General features: G+C 35.8%; 1 protein-coding gene across 2 annotated transcripts; it reads left to right on the plus strand.

Moving 5' to 3' along the window:
* Positions 1–3000: 3000 nt before the first annotated feature.
* LOC131787162 (signal peptide, CUB and EGF-like domain-containing protein 3) lies at positions 3001–22261 on the plus strand. 2 transcript variants are annotated; one of them, XM_059104254.2, is made up of 26 exons: positions 3001–3152; positions 4261–4336; positions 4803–4917; positions 5736–5885; positions 5993–6140; positions 6570–6602; positions 7299–7319; positions 7601–7648; positions 7923–8045; positions 8393–8515; positions 8879–9001; positions 9407–9529; positions 10207–10329; positions 10582–10704; positions 11169–11303; positions 11827–12021; positions 13759–13953; positions 15982–16230; positions 16672–16908; positions 17322–17486; positions 17706–17795; positions 19033–19185; positions 19564–19743; positions 20807–20938; positions 21129–21314; positions 22152–22261. In XM_059104254.2, exons 1-26 carry the CDS (start codon positions 3101–3103, stop codon positions 22202–22204), a joined length of 3351 nt encoding a protein of 1116 aa, XP_058960237.2. In that variant the 5' UTR covers positions 3001–3100; the 3' UTR covers positions 22205–22261. The 2 variants fall into 2 exon arrangements, with proteins under 2 accessions (XP_058960237.2, XP_058960242.2); XM_059104259.2 differs by lacking the exon at positions 7299–7319.
* The last annotated feature ends 37 nt before the right edge of the window (positions 22262–22298 follow it).

Below are 22298 nucleotides of genomic sequence, written 5' to 3' on the forward strand. Positions count from 1 at the left end.
TCTTAACTGTATAACTTTAGATTATACAGTCAATAAGTTCAGATTTTTGACAGTAATAATTAATGACGTACAAACACTGCCGATAATTGTGCTCAAAACTGTGCCCACCTTTCATCTATCCACCAGGGATGATTGCCTTCATAATGAATAATCTACTTAGCAAATTACTGACGAATTCCAAAGATAAACATTATTTAACTAAAGATCCCTCAAGTAAGAAATAGGATTTAAATTGATTTAATACATCTCTTATCGTGAGATGAAAAGCTTCATCAAACTAGACGTCTACACATAGTTGTAACAAATCATTTAAGACGTAGATTGCCAAATGAAAAAATTTCTCCTTGTTTTTTCTACGTTAGAAAATTAGAGAGGTTGTGTCATTGTGGTCTCCGTGAATGTTTTTGTTGACGATGTTACAGTTTTATGGTGTTTGTTGCAAGTTCAGAAACTTTGAGGAAGTGTCTTAGTCATGTACTTACCCAAAACGACTGAGGAGAAAATCTTGTTCATAATCATTAGATTTACTTCATAGTTTCCTTTGCTTTATCTTTTTATTTTTTAATTTTTTTATTACTCATTCATTGTTTCTTTATTGGAATAAGTTCAATTTTCAATCTATTTTTTTTTATAATAATACTTTAAGAAGTTAATGATATTACTGTTTTGTATAACACAGACAAACACGGCATACACACACCAACAGAGATGTGCGGGACAATGTCTCTCCTGTCCCCTTGTTCATTTTCCTTGTTCATTTTATTTAGTTTACCCTCAGTGCTCTTTTCTTATTGGTTAAACTCAAAGGAAGGAAAGTGACACTGTTAAGTAAAGTCTATACTCGATCTTATTGGCCTGTCAACCCGGAGCTTATCCAAGTATCAATAGCACAAAGCAAATTGGAGTATTCATTTTTCCCCTGGATGGGATGCTAGAACTTCCCCCCTGCCTCCCTCCCCTCAGATTCAGATTTCTCTGACAATTCGCTAGCTCCCATTTTAACATCTGGGTGGAGGGCACTGTGAGAGTTAAGTGCTTTGTACAAAAGAACACAACACGTTAACCCAGCCAGGTCTCGAAACTAGGATCCCTCGACCCAGAGTCCAGTTGCAATTGCACTAGACCCCTGCGTCCCTTACCTGATATTAGTTTACGTTTGATTTAAACCAGTTTGATGTCGAGGAGGAAATAATGCGAAGAAACCTATAACTGTAGGAGTAGATTTTAAAGCATTTAGTTACTTCAAAGAAAGCAGGAGGTACAATGTTTAGAGTAATTATTTGAGACGGCTTTCTTTCATATTTCACACCCATCCAGGCTAAGTGGTTTATAACTAATTTCATAGTTATCATTTTTATGTTTTCGTTTTACTTTGTTAATGAGCCGTTGCATACTCTGCAACACATCTGAGTTTGGGCGGTTGTTTTCGCCTGTCGTTTCTGGCAACTCTCGTTTACGTATTTAAGAACCACCCAGGGAAATCAGATAGAGGGGTTCTTTACAAAGTTTCAAAATGCTAGCGATGCAGTTGGCGGGGAGAATCTAAATTGACATTCATGGAGAAAAAATTAAAATAAGTGAAATCGTGATAACACTAATGATAATGCTTTTAATTCGTTTCGTTTCTAAAGCCATTTGAAACATGTAGCCGTTCATCACAAAATTAGAGGCAAAAACGACGCAGGTTTCTGTTCTAACTGATTGTTAAATTAGTGTCATTTCCTTGAACGAAATATATAAAGAATTCCGTCCTCCAATCGGCTAATTATGAAGAAATAAATAAATAAAACTAGTTTAAAAAGGAGAAATTAGAATATTTATTCACTTGAATATCGATTGAAAAGAATGGTTGGACTACTGTTCCCAGATTACTGCCGTCGGTGTGGGTGTCAAATAATATACCGTCACTCGAAACGAAAAAGGGTTGGGAGCGATTAATTTTCAGTGACATAGGCTGGCAATTTTTGTTTATGCATGGGGAATTTTTTCAAGTTTGTTTCGCGGGCTTGACGGTGTTGTAAGGCTAATTCCTACATAGACCATTAAAATTAGAATTTAAAAGACTTGTAGTCTACAAAGATAACTCCTCGTTGGTCTATTTGGGATATCATTATGAATTAAAATTCATTTATTATGCGAAATACCGTTTGTTGCATAATGAAGCGCCAAAATCGGCTCATATTTTCTTCAGAAATATCAATAACATTAAAGAAAACATACACGTCAAATCTAAGGCAATACTGTTCCTAACACGAAACACATAATCTAATCCATTCACGCCTTTTTCTTGTAATGAAAGGAAACGGTAATCCTATGTGACTTACGGGGTTTCTGTTAAACGAGTAAAAACTCAAATGCTATAAACACGTTCGTCCAAAAAATGGCAAATGAGAGTAACCGTGACGAGGACGTGACTGAAGGCATTTATTATCGCAGGTGTGTAATTGCAAATATTAAAATTGGTCGTCATCAGCCATGGAGTGTTACCAATGCGAATCTAATCCGCTAACATTCGTAAACGGACTAATCGCTCCATCTTTTTTTTTTTTGTTTTGCTCTTTTTCCTTTCCTGATTTTCTTTAATTGAGTGCACTCGATACGGATCCCTAAAACGTCCTGGTAATGGCTTAATTGCCCACTGTGAAATATTTCTGTTCCCAGCAATTATATTTCAAAAATTCGGTAACTTATTTGGAAAGAGAATACATCGTTAACTCTAAGAACACTATCAAATTTAGAAGCAGTCAAAACGTAAATAATCTTAGAGATCTTTGATACAGATTTAGGCAGCATTAGTTCGTGATTGTCCATAAGATTAAATTGTTGTTTGTTCAGGTGGCCAAGCTAGTCAAACCCCTAATGACACAAGTTGGCAAATTTCGTAATAATGTTGGTTCACCTGCATTGATAATGAAACATTTTCTCCGACAATATTAGGCTCTTTTTTTTATTTTCCAATTACCATAACGAATGTGAATGAATGACATATCAATAACTTGCTCATTAAAGTAAAAAGAAATCAACAACATTTCCCCTTCACATTTCGTGTGCTGCCTGCAAAAATTCAGACTACCTTGAGGTTTTTACACACCATCTAAGGATGTTTCGTCCATGCCTCATCTTCCTAAGCATCGTTGTAACCTGGGCTCTAGGTAAGATTAGGAGTTAAATGTACACTTCTGAATATAGTATGATTTTCTGAACTCGAAAGCATTCTTTACACTGGCTACTTTAAGTCAGTTATCGGCTTATTTAATGATATAAAATGTAACTCGAAACTGGAGGAAACTACGAATTAGTTTGTCGGTGAAGTTTACTGATGAAGAAATGCATTTGTGATCACCACTTATACTACCTCCATTTCCTAATAAAAATAAAAACAAAAATACGAATTTCGCAATATTTTTTAATTTGCTTGTGTTTTTCTTATATTTCTTTCTTTTTCCAATTTTTCTTCCAAATCAAATCCAAATGTATACTAGACTAAAAGATTTATGGTAATTTTGTGGAATAAGAGAGCCATCTAGCAATGGAAGTTTTCTTAAAAACATACTGTATAACAGTTCTCAGATAAAATTAAGGAATAAATTTATTTTCTTAAGCTCGGGAAATAAAAAAATTTCAATGTAATCCTGTTCGTTTCGCGAGTGATAAAAGGCACAACTTGCGTTAAAAAATTGACCACAGAAGCACTTTTCTTGTCTGGTAGCGCTTTGAAAATATATAGCGCCGTTGTCGCAAACTATTGCTGAGACAAAATATTTTTTTGGCTAATTATCATGATTACCTTTTTATTATTAATAATTTTTTTATCGACATCTTTGTTCAAGTCATTTCCTTTATTATAAAATGTTATTTTCAAAACAGATCTAGGAAGTACGCAAGAATTCATTTTTTTTTCAAAAAGCTTTATTTAATTAATTGTCTTGCGACAAACAAAGCTTGAATCGAATTGATGATCTCTCTACGAGATAATCTGGTTTTATCACTTGACTTGATGAAAATTGGCCACCCTAAAGAGTTTCTGAGGCTAAAGTTTTAAGCGTTAGCTCTTGACCTAAATAATTACTAAAGCAGCCAAGATATCATTTTGTTACAACCTTTTTCTAATTTTGAACATTTGGGGACTGGAAATTACCACGAATTTAACTAAAATTTACTAATTATTCTGTTAGCGACGTAAAAAGTTTTAACACTTAACAAAAAAACGAATATTCATCCTTCTTATTAAATCAATATACGCTTCTATTTCTCCATCAGATTGCAATAAACCAGTTGGTATTGGAGATGGAACACTCTCAGATTCAGCGATGACTGCAAATTCCGAGATCAATAAGTTAGTAAAGAGCTTGATCGAAACTCTAAAAGGAGAACTTGACTGTCATATATCTCCCCTTTTATTGATTCTTGAAAAACTTTGAGCAAACGATATTGATACTTCATTTTTCAGCGTTTATGAAAATTTCAAGTTGGTGCTCTTAATGCTTTCATAACTTCATTTTAGGCTACTTGTATATAAAAAAATTTAAAAAGAGTGAATATTTCGAAATTACAGGTTATATCTACTATGTGGATTCAATTATTTGAATATATACTGCTCGCATTCCCCTTTTTTAGTTCTGGCTGGTCAAAGTAAAATCAGGAATCAATTGATTCGTTTAAGTGACATACTATTCAGCGCGTGCCTGTCCGCCGTGTTTTGAACTTTCTCAATTAAATAATTAAGAAATGTAGTCAGTCGCTGTTTCCATGTTGGATATGTAAATTTTACACATCCTCAGATTGTGTTAACTTTATCATAGATGGCATGGAGCTAGGGAAGGAAGGTTAAATAACTATAAAGGAAAACCAGGAAACCCAGGGATTGGCGCTTGGTGTGCGGACAAAAAGGATTCTAACCAACATCGTTATATCCAGGTAAGGCAAGGAAAAAAATGTCATTCCTCCCAACTAACGTAAAGTCTTGCCTACGACCCACAAACAGAAAAATTGAAAAATTACAGCACAAAAATAAGTCTATTACTTTTTTTAATTATTAAAGATGAACCTCAAGAGAAAAGTCTGAACTTACGTTTTGTTTGGTTTGTTAATTCTAAGTCTGTTCCGATTGTTTTGAAATGAATTCGATTTGTGACGTTCTGAAGCTCAATTCAAAACCAGTTCATGTAAATAATGTTCTGATCAGCCCTCCACTTATAAGCCCAACTCAAACCCCTCCGAAGTACAGGGCTTATGAGCGGCAGTTTACGGTTGACTAACTCTCCGGTTACAGGTTCCCGGATTGAAGTCCCTCCGGATATAGCAGGTAATTTAGTGTTAACAACTAAGTTGAAAACGTAAATTAACCACCGTAAAGGGTAAAAAAGCTGACGTTCCGAGCGTTAGCCCTTCGTCAGCATCGCTCTGACGAAGGGCCAACGTTTGAAACGTCAGCTTTTTAACCTTTTTCGGTGGCTAATTTACGTTTTCAACTCAGTTGTTAACACTAAATTATCTACCATACTCTCCCATCGACGCAGCACCACAGTTTCTTTAGAAACTTACCCCTTTATTCATCCCGATATAAGTCCACCTAAAACCCTTACGAAGTTCTATAAGTCCAGGGTTTATAAGCTGCAGCTTTCGGTAGGTTGACTTTTTATTTATCTGTGCATTTGCTAACTCACTTGATTGAAATGTATCTTTATCTATTTCTTCTTTTTGAAATGTAATTTATTTATCATCCTCGTATCTAGTTCGACTTGGGTTCCGTGCGTAAAATTGGAAAGATCGCCACTCAGGGTCGTAACACGTCATCGTTCCAATACGTTAAAAGTTACAGAATACTTTACAGCGAGTCTGGCAACGCATTCTCGGGAATAAGAGATATAAATCTGAACGAAGTGGTAAATAATCCGCATTTAATATGTTTTTATTTTTGTTTTTGTTCTTTCTAATTGTATTTTAGTTGGTTGTTAATGCTTACATACATTGTCCTCTTGTAATTCCATAGGTATTTGCTGGCAACACAGACAAAAATTCAATTGTGACGAATGATATACCTAGTGCTGGAAGAAATATTAAGGCCAGGTACATTCAAGTGATTCCCGTTGACTTCAGGGCTAACATTTGCATGCGTTTTGAGCTCTACGAGTGTGTGGGTAAGTTATCGTATTGTTTGGGGTGAGTTTTGTCTGAGATAAAAACATATATTTAATAAATAAGTCATAAGTTCGAGATTTCGTACGTATGATATAATTATAGTTGACTAAGGGGAAGCTCGAGTCGACCCACAAAAATACATGTAGAGATATAGGGCAAATAATATCATTATTTAATGAAAATTTGCGAGTCTTTAAAAAAATTAAGTAAATCACAGGCTTATGTTTTTATTTTGATTTGCTTTTAACAGCCTTTAATGCATTTACAAAAATCTTAACAATTTACGTACGTAAGAATATTGCTTCAGTACCAAAACGAGTTAATATCTCTTTACGCTTCTGTAACTTTGATGTCAAGAGGAGCCTCTTTTGCTTTTTACTTCTGATGAGTGAGTATTTGCGACTTTTTTTTCCTTTATGATCTTACAGAGTCGGTGCCCACAACTTCTGCTCCCCCACCAGGTACGTTTTAACCTAGCCAAAGCTTTTCAGAACATTTAACAAGTATTCCAAGCTCGCGCATTGGATAAACACCAACGTAAACAGCCAAGGAGGACGTAGCGCCGAGTTGGCTATAACTAACCTTTCACCCAAAAAGTGCGAATAGAATAATTTTTTTATCAAATTTCACTAAATCCTAAACGCTTGGATCATTATTTAAGATGACTCAGAATATGAGCTAATAAACGGAGTTGAGTGAACCAATCAGAACGATACAAATCCGGTATTCGAATTGGAATTTAATAATAAAACATTATCCAGCCGGCAAGTGCGGAGAAAAGACAGAAATAATTACCGGTTATGGGTGTTGCGTGGTATAAACACCAAGTTCTCCTGACCAATGGAAAACGAAATTCTTAGGATATACATGAACAAAGGATTATTCTGACTTACACTACATATTGAAGTGTTGGCAATTACGTCTCAACCCTAACCACGCTGATTTATGACATTATGCAAAAAGTTGATTAAAGCGCAGCAATAAAGAAGACAGATCTTCTACTAATGTTTATTTTTCGGCAAATTCAGTAGTCGCGTTATTTTGGCTTCATACATATCCTATATGTCTGCGTAACTGTATTACCTATTATTAATTTCTCACTTTCTTCTTTTCTTAACCGTTGTCTTCTCCTTACGATTTGCCTACGACCCAACCAGCCACGACTAGTCCTCCAGTTGGTAAGAATATCATTCTTTATACTGCTCCCAGGATTAGTTGTTGCTATAGCACTGTGTATCTCCACAGATGTATCACTGAATTATTCGTTTGCTTTCCTGTTCTTTCTTCATCATCATCATCATCATTATCACTGTCGTCATCATCATCATCATCATCATCATTCTTTGCATCACCATCATTACCATTATTAGTTTTATCGAATTTCTTTCATACATACATATATATATATATATATATATATATATATATATATATAAATTATTTTTCATTACTTTGTTAGCTTGTCCTGATGGATACCGCTTGGGAGCAGATAATAGGACGTGTGAAGGTACCATAGCATTAATGATCATTACTGCTAACACTAGAACGCAGCGTATAAAAGGAAAAATTCTCAGATATACAGAGAGCCTTTAACTGAGTCCCAAAGTGAACAAAAAATTCAGAAAATTTAGCGCCTAAAGAGCTCTTGGTCAGTTGCTTATCGTCATTCCAGTGTAGTGTAAAATATGAGACAAGTAGAACAGCGATCATTGTCCTTATCTGTTAAAAACGCCATTTGTTTTACATGCCGTCATTGTTTAACTGTTTGCTTGTTCTTCCAGACATTGACGAATGTGCTGAGCAATCAAGTAAATGTAATCAGTACTGTCACAACACAAATGGTAGCTATGACTGCAGCTGCCAACAGGGATTCAAACTTGACACGGACCAGCGAACGTGTATAGGTTTGTACACGAAATAAGTTTGTAGAGTGTGGATACATGTACTTGTTATGTCTTGCTGTAAGATTCTATCGATTTTGATTTTATATCCATTGCAGAGCTATTTGCATGTAACAATGACTTTGAAATTTGACTTCATCAAAACCTCGCGCTTTCCTCAAAAAATACCAACGACAAAACGAGCGGAGCAGCAAAGAAAATGATCGCCATTAATATTCGATCAATTCGAAGCAAAGCACAGCAAAACCCAACAAACACAAATTGAAAAAAAATCAGAAATGAGAAGATCAAATCACTCAGAGATAGTCAGGAATGTACTTGATAGTGTTTGCTTTTCCTATTTCTTCAAGACATCAACGAATGCTCAGAAAGTAATGGCGGCTGCAGTCAGCTGTGTGAAAACACGGCTGGAACCTTTAATTGTAAGTGCCGTGATGGCTTCAGATTGCAAAATGACGGGAAGACATGCAAAGGTGAGGACAAAATGTAGTACCGAAACAAAATAGTACCCTGCTTGTTACTCCCTAGATAAGGGATTTCTGATGAAATTAATCTTCTTAAGATTTGCATCATGTACTTTTTTCAATTTTGACGGTTGCTGGTCTGGCATGCCCCATCCACTAACCCAATTACCCTTGCGTCAAACGTTTGAGCACTAAAAGTACGCCACCCGCATACGCGACATCTCACAAGGTCATGATCGTTTTCTACCCCACCAAAGTAAAAAGAAATTTTCTCTCTTCCATCAATTTTTAATCAGTTTTTTCATCATCGGAAAAAAGGAAATGTTTCTCCGACTCTGATACAATCTTTTTGATGACTTTCTCAACCACCAGACATCGACGAATGTGCAGAAAGCATTGATTTGTGTACTCAGAACTGTCATAATACTGAGGGAAGTTATACCTGCAGCTGTAACGCTGGATACAGACTCGCCTCGAACAAGTACACTTGCGAAAGTAGGTGAATAGTTTATTATAAAATTAATTCAAATACATGCGACAAAACACATTTAGAAACTTGTGAAAAAAAAGTTTCATGGCTGGTATGACGCACCTTTCGCTCTGGCCAAAAGACACATCAAATACCTCTTGGAGTTTTTAAGCAAACGTGTTGAGCATCGTGCTCTAAGACCTGTCCATCCAACCGAAAATTTACGAGATACAATTTACATCACTTGTGAATTTTGTTCTATGTCAATACTTTCCTATAATTTTCTGCGCATGAAAAGTTGAATGAGCTTAGTTCTCTAATTACGGTTTCTGGAGTAGTAGTAAATATTTGCATGGATTCATATAAAAGAAATATAATTCAAGATCCAATATTTTGCTCTCAACTTTTTTTTTTTATGTTCTCATATTAAGACATCGATGAGTGCCAGGAAGGTACTTCTGGATGCAACCAGATCTGCACAGATACCCTAGGAAGCTTCAAATGTAGCTGTAGGACCGGTTACAAACTGAAGTCAGACATGAAGACTTGTGAAGGTATTTCAATCTATTTGCATATTTAGAGCTTCACGGTGTCTACCCTCATTCAGGGGAAAGGTAATAGAAAAGAAAGGTTGGTAAAATAAAGTTTGGTTAGAATAAGATACAAATATATACATAAATATATATATATATATATACACAACAGAAGCATTGTATTAACCCTTTAAGTCCAACTAGTGACGTAGACAGAATTTCTCCTTACACTATCAGTAAAATATCAAGCAGACAAGTAATGAGTATAAAGAAAATATTAATTAGGAGAGTCTTGGCTGGTGCGATTCTAAATTCTCCAAACTAACATCAAATGAATTGTACGGCAGACAGTAAGGAGAATTACTGAAGAGATCTTGGGAGTTAAATGGTTAAGGCCGGTTTTTCGTTTGTTTTCTGTTCTCTGTGTCGTTGTATTTATTATGACAAAATAAAGGGCATAGTACTTAGAGATAGATTTAGAAACAAACAAAAAAATAAATAAAAACTTCTGTCAGCTCTGTTCCTTAAAAACCATATAGAATTTCGGTTTCAGCTTCACTGAACATTTCTACCGTATCTGCACTACATTGGAATCTACGGAATATTTCGAGGAACATTATTTGCACCATATCTTATCTATACACACACACATATATCTATGTATATTTAATTATGAATTCACATCATGTTCATCTCAGATATAGATGAGTGTCTGGACAGTAATGGGGGATGCAGTGACACTTGTCAAAATTTGGTGGGTTCGTACATTTGCACCTGTCCTAACGGCTACCAACTTGATGGAACTGGAAAGAAATGCATTGGTAAGTCAAAGATGAAGTTGTTTCCGTCTATTTGGTAATTTCATTTCATTTTTTTGCTTCAAATTACAGATCAGATGATTCGAAATCTAGTCTTTTGTATTGTCACTACGATTTTTTTATCATTGTCGTTGATTTTTCAAGTCAAATATTTGCGATGAAAGAGCAAATGGAAATGAGAATGGCATCATCACTGCTTTCAGTTTTTGATTTTTGGGTTTACATTCAATCTGAAGACTGATTTTTTATCTATAGACAGAAATGAGTGCGCTCTTGCAAACGGTGGATGTCAACACACCTGTGAGAACAGTGTTGGTAGCTTCTCATGCTCCTGTAACGATGGGTATAAACTCAATTCTGATGGCTTAACTTGCTCAGGTAATACTCTTGATAGTTTTTTTTCATTTAGAAACGAATCTAAGAGATTCAGAGAGGAGAAATACAATGATTGAATAAATGAATACGCTAAGGATAACATTCAAATGATAACAACTATTCTGATAAATGAAAATAACGGAAATGCGCTGCCGTGTGATGAAGAAACTGATCATGATGCTGACAATGATGTTGATAACGATAACAACGACGATAATAATAACAATGATGATCCTTATAGAGATAGTGAAAGTGGTAGAAATAATAACAATAATAATAACAGTAATCATAGTAATGATTACGTGGAGTGATATTAATGTGCAATTATATTGGATGGGTAATCACACGATTTCGAGTGCTTTTTGCTAAAAATTTGTAATCGAGCGTTTGTACTTTCTCCAAGCTCGGTATCATTTTAATCATGTCAATAAGGGCACATAGATCTGAATCAATGTTGTGTTTTGTAGACATCGATGAATGCTCAGATGGTTCAGCACAGTGTGACCCAAAAAGCACCACTTGTAATAACCTTATACCTGACTATGAATGCAAGTGTAAACCAGGATACATTGTGATAAGCAATGATAAATACAAGTGCAAAGGTAACTGCTTGTTCATGGTTTCCTTGACTCACTGCCAACAGTGCATTTAACGTTATATTCTGCAGAAGTAGCAACCTTTGTAGAAAAAAAATTTTCTTTCGATTTTTTTTCACCAGTCATCACGAAAAAAAAGGTAAACAGAAAAATTTGCTGTGCTCTATAAAGTGAAGAGACTAAATGTTTGTTTTTGAAGATCAAAATGAAGTTGAAAGACATTAGGCTCAGATTTGTGGTTTTATTATTCAGTTTTTTGGTCCAATATTTAAATTTTTTTTCCTTTTTTTTATGTAATATTCAGTTTAATTTCCTGATATGGTAGATCTACTAATGTGAGAATTCGTGAAACTAAAAAAATGTTATTGAAATTAAAAACTGAATAATTTGGATCATGAGAGATTCCTTTTTATGGTATAACACCCATACACGACATTGGTAATATCCCATCAGAACGTTGTACCTCCAACCAACGTAAAGAATTGAGACCCCTAAATGAAGAAACAATTTAAATTAAATTTTATTATAGCTCCAACTTGCCCAGCACTTGTCCAATCAATGGGAACCACCGTTTTTCCATCAACTTGCCTACAAGATCAGGTCATGGAGGCCGGCGATTTGTGTAAATTCAGCTGCACCGACGGATTCGAGCTGCCAGATAACGAAGATACCCTCATCTGCCTAGCTACCGGAAACTGGAATGCATCAATAATAAACTGCAAAAGTAAGGAATACATGCGAATATATTGTTTTCACAGTTAATTAAAAAAAAGATTCAAATTAAGTTACTTGTTTAAAGCATATTAACATACAAAATTTAGCAATATCTATGGGTGGTAGAAACTGTTATCTCTAACACAACTCTACGGAAAAGGATACAAAACTCACTATTCATTGCCTAAAAATTTGCAACTTCCTCGAGCTTCACTTGGAGGGAAAGAAGGAAATACCATATCAAAATAGAACTTGATCAACGAGTGTGATGATAATGCTCACGAAAATGATAAGAATTCTCCATAGCCAAAAAGAACGATGGGTTTCGGGTTGGACTCCAAACGCCACCTGGAAATAGGCTTCCGTTCAATACAGACGTCACTTTGCGTTATTTAATGTGTTTATTTCATTAATACGGCACATCGTAAAAATATATTGTTTGGATTATTCTTTGTTATAGTCGTTTCAATTTGTCGAGGCTTCCTTCCAGAGTCTTTTCATAACCGATTACATTTGTTAATTATTTCTGTATCACAGTAAACATGACAAAAAGAAATTTTAAAAAGAATAAAATCAATCAAATAAAAAGCAAAGGCAAAAACAACAAAATTGAAAATTATGGATGGCTGAAGTTTCTTAGGAGATCACCATCTTCTTTAAGCAGTGCGGTAACGTCCTTCAAATGTCGCTAAGTTATAAACTAACCTGGCCCTATTGATGTCCTCCAAACATACCGACGATACTGAGCCTTTAAGCGCAAGAGGAAAATCAAATATTACCAAAAGTTTGAACATTGGAGTTAAAAAAATCAAAGAGCCGAATATAGATATTTTTAGAAAAAAACATCGTCGTACTAGGACCTTTTCGAGAAAGTAATGGCATGTGAATGAATGAAGGACTTTCTTTAAGTGTCAATAATATTTAGCTTGAAGAAAACTAATTGGGGACACTGTTTACGCATTAAAATATACTTAAGCTGCATAAAGTTAAAATTATTTATAATTCAATTCATAATGTATAGAATTGATAGATAAATAAATAAGTAACTGAAGTATAAGAATTTAGTAAAATAAGCGTAGAAGATATTAAATATATATAAAATGCAAAATTCAAAGGGGCCTAGCAGCATATATCACAGTTTTACAATTATTTATCAAAAGTGATAGGTCTTTGCCCTTAATACTGTTTTAAAACTCACAAAATTAGGATTCTCTTTATCACTTTGTTCTAATTTGTTTCAAAGATGGGGCCCAAAGTATAGAAGAGAGTGTTTTCCATAGTGTACTGTGCGAAACGTGGAATATTGAAATCAGCGTTCCTCAGATTATATCGTTTCGCGGCTGTATTGAGTCTGTTTAATGTAGTCCGTTTTTTACTTTATTCATGAAAACGGTGATACTTTGTAACCGTTGTTGGTACAGACTTAGTAGACCTGCTCTTGTAATTAGCTCGCTGTAGGTCTCCGATTTGGACTTAAAGACCGCCCTGAGTGCCCGCTCTTGAATTCTTTCCATTTTCTTCTTATCAGATGAATTGCAAAAGTGCCATACAATATCACAATATGTAAGGTGGGGTAAAATATTACACTTGTACAACTGTAACTTTGCGGACCATGGGATTAAATTACATAGTCTCAGTAAGACCCTAACCTTGCAGCTCGTCCAATCAAATGTACCTGTATTTCAACCAACAGTCATATTTAACACTTAAGCTTGTCACTCAATGAAGCGTTAATCTCCCTTGACAGGAGTAAGCTGTCCTAAGCTGGTTGCTCCCGCAAATGGAAAGCTGAATCCAGATACTTGTGCTTCTGAAGGAGGCCATTATCAAGGAAAGTGCGGGTACGTTTGTAACAGTGGCTATACCTTGTCAGGGGTTCAGATCAAGAATTGCCTGAGCAGTGGACAATGGGACAGCCAGGAAGAACCAACATGCACTCAAAGTGAGCATAAAACCTTTTATAGAGAATGCTGAATCGGCGCCCGTATGAATGGAATTTCTCTTCGTGTGTTCAACGCGTTAGCTAAAAAGTGAGCGGAGCGAACGAGTGTGATGTCGAATTAAACACGAGGAGAGAAATGTCATATCTACAGGCAATCATGTATTATTAATTTTTGTTTATCATAAAAACACAATAGTCCTTTACCGACAAGAAAGGTCGACTTCATCAACGAATAAAAATAAAAGGATCGACGATCCCCGACCAAAAATCGTAATATGCGTTGAGGCTAAAGCCTCTTTCAAACAGTCACGACGGTCGATAATAGTTTCAACTTTCATTCACTATTACTGACTATCATGTTTGCGTGAAAACAGTTCATAATAGTTGCTGATAGTTGACAAAATCACCCAAAGAGATGGCGTAATGCTAAACAAATACGGTGCGAGCTGAGGTCAGCAATTCAGCAGTTCGGCGACATTTGAAATTTTAGTCAAGTTGCGAGTTAAATACTGAAGCCAACCACGAGATGATAATAATAAACTGCTGACCAAACGACTATTATTCACTTTCATCCGCTCGTTTAAACCGCAAAAACTATCATCAAGCATCATGTCGAATTCGGACATGTCTAAACTACTTAATAGTTGATGAAAGTCGTTAATGATCAGTGTTAGTTCGTGTTCAAACGCGCGTGCTATTTAAAACTATCATCAACTATCATGACCATTTGAACGGGGCTTAACGCTCGAGATGAAAAAATGCTTTGACGCACTACAAAAAAAAACAATGGTCCCGATTTTCAATAAGCAAAATTCTTAGTTATTGATGTTGTTCTCACCGGCAGAAGAAATCTTTCAGATACATAGCCGAAATCGGTCTATGACAAATTAGTGGATTCTCGTTCTCAGCGGCGAAAAATATCATTAACAGCCTGAGAGCCAGTGAATGCGTATCTTTCGGTTTTTCTTTTCATATTTTGGTTTTATTCCCTTCTATAAAAGTTTAAACGTCACTGTCTGTAAGCGATACGGATTTTTCAGTGTATTATCAGCAATAATCTTGGATTTAGAAAGGTGAAGACTTCATTCATCAACCTGATCGAGTTTCGCGAAAGGCGAGTGACGTGTCAGCAGCTGACTGGTGATATAAAACACGTGAAAAAATATCGTATTTTTTCACGTGTATTGTTACGGCTTTTCTCTGAGCCGGAAATCCTTGTACAACATCGTGGTTTATATGATAAACTGCTGTCTTTTGTAAGAAAGAATCCTTAAATCCTGCATGAACTCATGACCCTCAAATGCGAAATTCAGATAGTATAAATGAGTCCCTAAAACTGACCTACAAGTACAGGTGAAGAACGGTTACCTTTTTTTTGTAGAAAAAAACATTTTTCAGGCAATGTGTGTTTACATCCTAGAATGTAAAAGGGTCGTTAGTTACACGAGAGGTGTCAGTCGATTCCAAGGGAATATAATCCGAAGTAAAAATTTTAACGATAATGTTTTGGGATAGAAGGAATTCGAAACCGTTATATTTATGTTTGATCCCGATAAAGGCCGATAGACTGCTATGTATGCAGCGATGTAAACGTTCTGATCTTTGATAGTAAAGCTGATTGTCAAACTGACCTAGATTTTTTTGTTACCTTAAAAATGTCCAAACGATGGACTAGACTTCATCCGATCGGAAAATTTGCAAAATATCTAATTACTGATAAAAATACGCGAAAGACCCAATCCTGCGAAGGGTAACAGCCCTGAAAATTTCATTTTTCCTACATATATGTCGGCTGGCTTATTTGAAAAATCAGAAGCTGCACTCGCCTTCGTCTTGTGATTTATAAACTTTTCTTGTGTTCAGCCAATATCCTGCGTTGCTTAAAACGCCAGTTAGCCGATAGAAAGTGTGGTCTTATGCTGATTTCTTATTTTAATCAAGAGATAAGAATTTAAAAATAGCTACATTTCTTCAGATGAACGCAATTAATAAGAAAAAGACATCAGACATTTATTTCACTTTACACAGGCTATCAGGATCCTTATATAACATGTCCAGATAACGTGCAAGTTGATCTTTCTCCTGGTGCCAATGAAGCAGACGTTTCGGCCTTGCTCCAGGATCCCACGTCCAATCAACCACCTTCCAGAATAACAATCACACCGGCAGAGTACTTCAAAGACAAAATGTTTCCAGCCGGCACAACGTTTTTGAATTACGTGGCAACAAACGAAGTCGGAAAAACAGCCCAGTGTCAGACTGTGATCATCGTCGTCGGTATTCATTGAGCCATTTACTCATTTATGTCAATACATTTAAATTTAATTTATCCTTTAGTACTGCATTGATTTATTGAGTTATTTATTTGTATATGCATTTCCTCATTTGTATACTTATCCAGCCATTGATGCAAATAGTTGGTTAAAAGTCCTTAATTTTCTAGCGATTCAGTTATAACAGTGAGAGCTCGTTCATTAGACTGGTATTTGATGTTTTTGCTTTTGTTTTTTGTCGCATTGGATGGCTTTTTCCTTTTCTTTTTTTCTTTTTTTTTTCCGATCAACTGAACTCATTTTTGAACTTTTGTCCCGGTATTTTTTTTTTATCTGCCATTTATCTATTCATTTATTCCTATAAACCCTATCTTTTTTGCTGAAGATGAATAATGTTTATTTGGTATCTAACTAACTTGTCGTTTCCTCTCTTTGACCACACCAGACAAAGAACCTCCAAAAACAGACAATTGCCCAGACAGTATATATGAAACCACAACGAGTAACAGCAAAGCTATAAGTTGGACCCCACCAAAATTTACCGACAATGTCGCAGTTGTGAAAGTGGCTTCTGATAAGAACCCAGGAAACACTTTTTCCCTCGGCTCTACAAATGTGAAATACGAAGCCACAGATGCTGCGAGTAACAGAGGAACTTGCACGTTTGTAGTCCATCTTAAAAGTATGTAGCCACGATCAAGTTTTGTGTTCTCTCTGCTGAGTTCCGCTTCTTTTCATAACCATTCATTTTCATCAACAAATCCTCTCCCCTCGACAACATTATCTGAACAAAGATAGGTTTAATATTTAATTTTCATGAAAGACTGTCATTTACAAATTTTTAGGGTAACCTATTACTTGCAAATCTACTTAGGGCGCTCTGAAATTTCACCCAACTCAGAGAAAGCGGTGAAGCCTACAGGTCTTAAAAAATTTGCCAACGATTGGACGAGTGTTCAAATAATCTGTATTTTTTTTTAATTTATTTATTCATTAATCTATGTAAAATGTACTTTGAGTTGTCATACGATACAGTACACTCGTACAATACAAATCAATTACTCATCAATTTGTCATTCATCTACTTGCTTTCAGAAATCGGATGCACACAGCCTAAAAACCCAGATAACGCTAAGCTGAACTGTTTTGGTAGCTTCTGTACCATCCAATGTGACCCAAATAAGAAACTTTTCAAAATGGCTTTTTACGTATCGTGTTCAACCACGACGTTGACGTGGGATGAAATCCCTGACTGCGTAGGTAAACTGCCTATAAGTTTCTTTTGTTAGTCATTTTATAACAATATTTTTTCGTAATATGACTAAGAATTCGTTTTCCAGTAGCATTCTTCACGGCAAAGTGAGAATATTATCTTGCAGTTATACTGTAAGAGACCATATATATATATTCATCAACAAAACTTTCTTTCCCCAAGAAATAACTCTTTTCATACCCTCTTTTATTCCCAATGACACACAGATTACGCACAGCCGGATGCCGAAGGTTCCTGTTCTAGCGGCTTTGTAAAACAAGGAGCAATAAATGGTGCAATCCCAGAATCCATCTGTGGTGAGTATCAGTAGCTCGCTGTGGAGCGACGAGTGAAAAGGATTAATATGTAATATTCTTTTGTAAGATTCAATTTCCCGGTAAGGGTTATTAATAATAGTCAATTAAGAGTAGTAGGTAAAGGGGCATTGGCGTATAGTATCTTAGTATAATTTCTCAGGTGATTATAGAGATATCTCGCTAGAATCACCTCTCTCGAGGTGACTATGGCATAAGCGCTAAACATCATGATGACTACCTTGCTATTTGTAAATGTTTCCGAGGAAGTGATCGACGCGGTATACGAAAACTCAAATAAGAAGAGCAAAAAAGGTGCCATTGAGTTTGGCGGAATACTTTTCAAAAGAGAGATGTGAAGTTTTAGCTGATTCATTTAAATAAACCTGCTTAAACTCTTTGCTTATCTTGATATGAGTAATCACCACAATTGTAACAAAATACGCGCAATGCTTTATTTATTTACATAATTTACAACAGAATTCGAAAGCGCCTGAGCAATTATACTGAAATAAATATTATTCGCCTTAGGCTCAGTGAACATTGTTGAATACTCCCCTCAACTTCGTCTCGGGTTTGTATTTCAATGTAGTAACGTAAAATAATGTAAAAAATAAAAGAAAAGTAATAACCATAATGATGACAATAATGATGATGATAATAATAATAACCATAATAACAAAACAATAAATTATTCGTCTCTAAAAAAAAACAGTATAAATGATTTGACTAAGCTTTGGGCTCATTTCCTTATTTATTCTATTTATTGGCATAATCTTATCTCTTATGTACTCCCATTCGTTGACTTGCTGAATGGATTGGCTCACTTGCTGAATTACTTCCTAGCTTGCTCGCTTGGCTCCCTTGTGTGATTACTTTCTTCGTGTTGCCTTAACCCTTTAACTCTCAGATCAAATTTGTAATTCTCCTCACTGTCAACCATACAATTCTTACAATGTTAGCTTAGAAAATTTAGTATTGGAACTACTAATCATCCCCAAATTGATATTTTTCTATTTTCTCATCACTTATCTGGTTGATATAGTATTGACATTGTAAGGAGAAATTCTGTCTTGGTCACTCAGGGGAGATTAACGGTTAAGTCTTTCTCACCATCCTTATCCTGTTCTTTGTTTTTAGTTTTTTAGTTTTTAATTTTCCCATTTTTTCTCCGAGATTTTCACAATTCGCTAATTCAGTTAACTCTATTAACAACACCATTAAACTTTCTTTTATACAGTGAAATGCCCGAGAGGTTACTTCTACGATACTAATACAAAAACGTGCGAGCCATGTCAAATCGGCTACATAAGTAAAGCGGAAGGCTCAATGCAGTGCGAAGCATGTCCGGCAAACAGTTCAACTTTAGAAGTTGGATCCAAAGTTTGCACAGGTAAATTAATTTGGTCAGATATATTTGCGATAAATTCTTTAGTTTGCACTGCTGGTTTATTTGTGCAGTTTCGTAAGTGAAATGTGACGTTGTACGGTTAGTAATGAGATTACTTGAGATCATTTAATCATTCATGACCTTGAATTAAATCAAAACAAAAATGGTAACAACAAAAACGAAAAAACAACAATAACATAAACAACTAACAGAAATAGCCACTTCAACAAAACAAAGAGAATGCTGAATAAGAAAAAAAATAATTAAAGAAAAAATTACGGTAAAATAATGTAATTATGATGTAGTCTACCTCCAATCGTTCACAGTGGCTGCAATGTCATTGCTCATCATGTGCGTCGTTGTTTTTATTTCTGCACACAGCTCAGTGTTACGCTGGTCATTTCTCCAACTCAGGGTTTGATCTGCAAGCAGATCTTGAACCCTGCGAGCCCTGTCAAGCTTCCTATTACCAACCTGAAGTTGGCAAAAAAAGTTGTGAGAAGTGCCCTAATGGTACCACCACCCTCGGCACGGGATCAACATCTGTCGCTTCCTGTGGAGGTGAACTTCATCTTTCATTAACAAAAATATAACAATTAATGAATGAATTAAGCTCACAGTGTACTTTGTAATCGATCCTCAAGGTTTTGAATGTCAATACATGTAAAGATACGCATTTTCTAGAAAGCATATTTCAACCTCTACCAGTATAAATTTTACCTCAATAGGCAGTAATGTCGCAAACTTATAGGCCAATTTGCCATAGTCGCCGAAAGTACAGACAACGCTGCCAGCATCAAAGTGTCGCGCAATGGTCGTGCACCGAAAGAATCGTTTTCTTTGTTTCATTTCCTCGTCATTCATCAACTATTTGACCGCTTTGATGACGAATGCCGTTATCGATAAGCGTACAGACCACACTAAACCATTATCAATTTGTTCAGTGTACCATAGTTATTCGGCTACAAGACGCACTCAATTATAAGACGCACTCCCAAAAATGTAAAACTGGCAATAATTACACGTGACAAAAGGTAGTCTAACCATTTAAAAGTTGTCTTTAGATGAGCTAGAACTTGTCTGTAGACGCCGTTATTATAAAAACAACTCGGCAACGTAGTCGTTCACACAGATCTTTAACACTTGCGTCACAAACAATAAATCATCACCTATGTCAAGAATGTCATTTCAAATCATCACCAAGGTGCCTTCATCTTGCAGCAGAACACAATCACTGATCTTAAAATTAATAATGGTAATAAGACCTCATGGAGTCCAGTTCGGTCTGTGATTAATAAAATCGGACGACCGCGAAGCAGGACTTCGAATTGTAAATCGCGAGTATGATTACAGACAGAATTGGACGACACGATGTCAGGTTGCCAATTAAAACCATGACAAAATTACGTTTTCATAAAAAAAAAACAGTTGACTCGGCGAAATGATGACGCGTTTAGTCCAAATACATAGGCATGACCTGTTAACTTTCCCTTTAACTGTCCTATAAGACTGTGCAATTAAAGGCATGACGCAGCATTACTTCTCAAATCGGGCTGGTGATAACCAATACGTTCGAGAACTTTTTTCAGTTTTGATTTATATCCATAACCTTTTCTCGTCATAGGACCACCGAAGATCACACGATTCGAACCTAACCCTACCAATGCAACCGAAAGATTTCCGACCCAGTTTGAATGCTACGGAGAAGGATTACCTCTGCCTTCTTTTAAGATCACCAAGGTTAAACCGGCACCAGGTATGACTGAATGTTGTTCATTAGCATAATGCTTCTTGAAACTTACCGCTCGATTGACTTAATGATACAAATTGTAAGAAAAATGCAACAAGCTACGCCATTGTTTAGCTATCACATGGATGACTTACATAATCTGGATCCGTGAATATTTTAAAAGGATGTTCAATGACAGCTTTTTGTCCAATTTTAGATGGTTTTGGAGGCCCGTTTACTCAGGAGTACATCAAAGGTCCGGATGGCAACCAGATTGGTATTCGTCACATCATCAGCAAGGTTACTGAGCACGATGCTGGCGCTTACGAGTGCAAACTGGAGAATAGGTTTGGCGCTGATCAGAAGTACCTGTCTGTGAATGTTAAACTCAACTTCGATGTTGGTTAGTAAACATGATCCTCTCGTCTTCGTTGTGGTTTTTTTTCCTTGTTCGTCCATGTAATCGCCTTTAGTTTTCCAAGATCTCGCCGTTTATGAAACCTTCAAAAGGGTAGAGTAATCAGCGGACATGAATGACTTATCATTACGCTGTCCAAAGAAGTTTTCCTAACTAAATTATGGACTCACCAGTAAGCCAAGCGCTTCTCTTATGGGACATTCTATAACTAATGGAACGAAGTATCCCAAAGAAACTATTATGTGTGTCAGCGGGCATGTGAAACTTCTTGCTACGTATAAAGTAGCTAGCGCTAGAAGTCGATAAAGTTCAGATATCGATCACCACTGATGACGTTTTGAGCATCTGCCATTCGTCAAAGCAACTAATTTCAATCAACTCTCCCTTTTGTTTGGTGTAAGAAAAAGCGTTCGTTTAAAGTGGGATGTATCTCTGAGAAACATTTACACAAAGAGCCAGACACAAAGTTACTCAACATAAATCAGTTACTATATAACATTACACTACTTACTCCTTTTTTTTCTGTTTTTGCGAAATGCACCTTTGCTTATAATTAAATCAGCTGAAATGAGATATACATTCACCAAAAAAAAAATTAATACCCACTTTCCTCTAAAAAACAGATCTGTGTCAAGAGAATAACAATTGTTTATGTTCTCTTGTCTGTGTGTCATCTAAAAGACGCACGAAATTCGTACAATCTAATAACGGGTCACATTTTTGTTAAAATTTTGACCTCGAAAATGACCATGGTTGCCAGAAAGCTCCAGCAGTGATTGAGAGTTTTTCCGACGAATGTTAATGTGTCACTTTTATTTTTAGGAAAGCGCCGCCGTCGTCGTCGTCGTCGTCAACAAATATTACACTCTGCTTGATAAAAAGAAACAGTTACGGGAGTAATACAACATGATTTCAAATACAAATTAAAGCTCGTCGAACTGAAGTGTCTGGAAAGTATTGTAGAACTTG

This window comes from Pocillopora verrucosa, chromosome 14, assembly GCF_036669915.1.
Source record: "Pocillopora verrucosa isolate sample1 chromosome 14, ASM3666991v2, whole genome shotgun sequence".
In the NCBI taxonomy this organism is placed as follows: domain Eukaryota; kingdom Metazoa; phylum Cnidaria; class Anthozoa; order Scleractinia; family Pocilloporidae; genus Pocillopora; species Pocillopora verrucosa.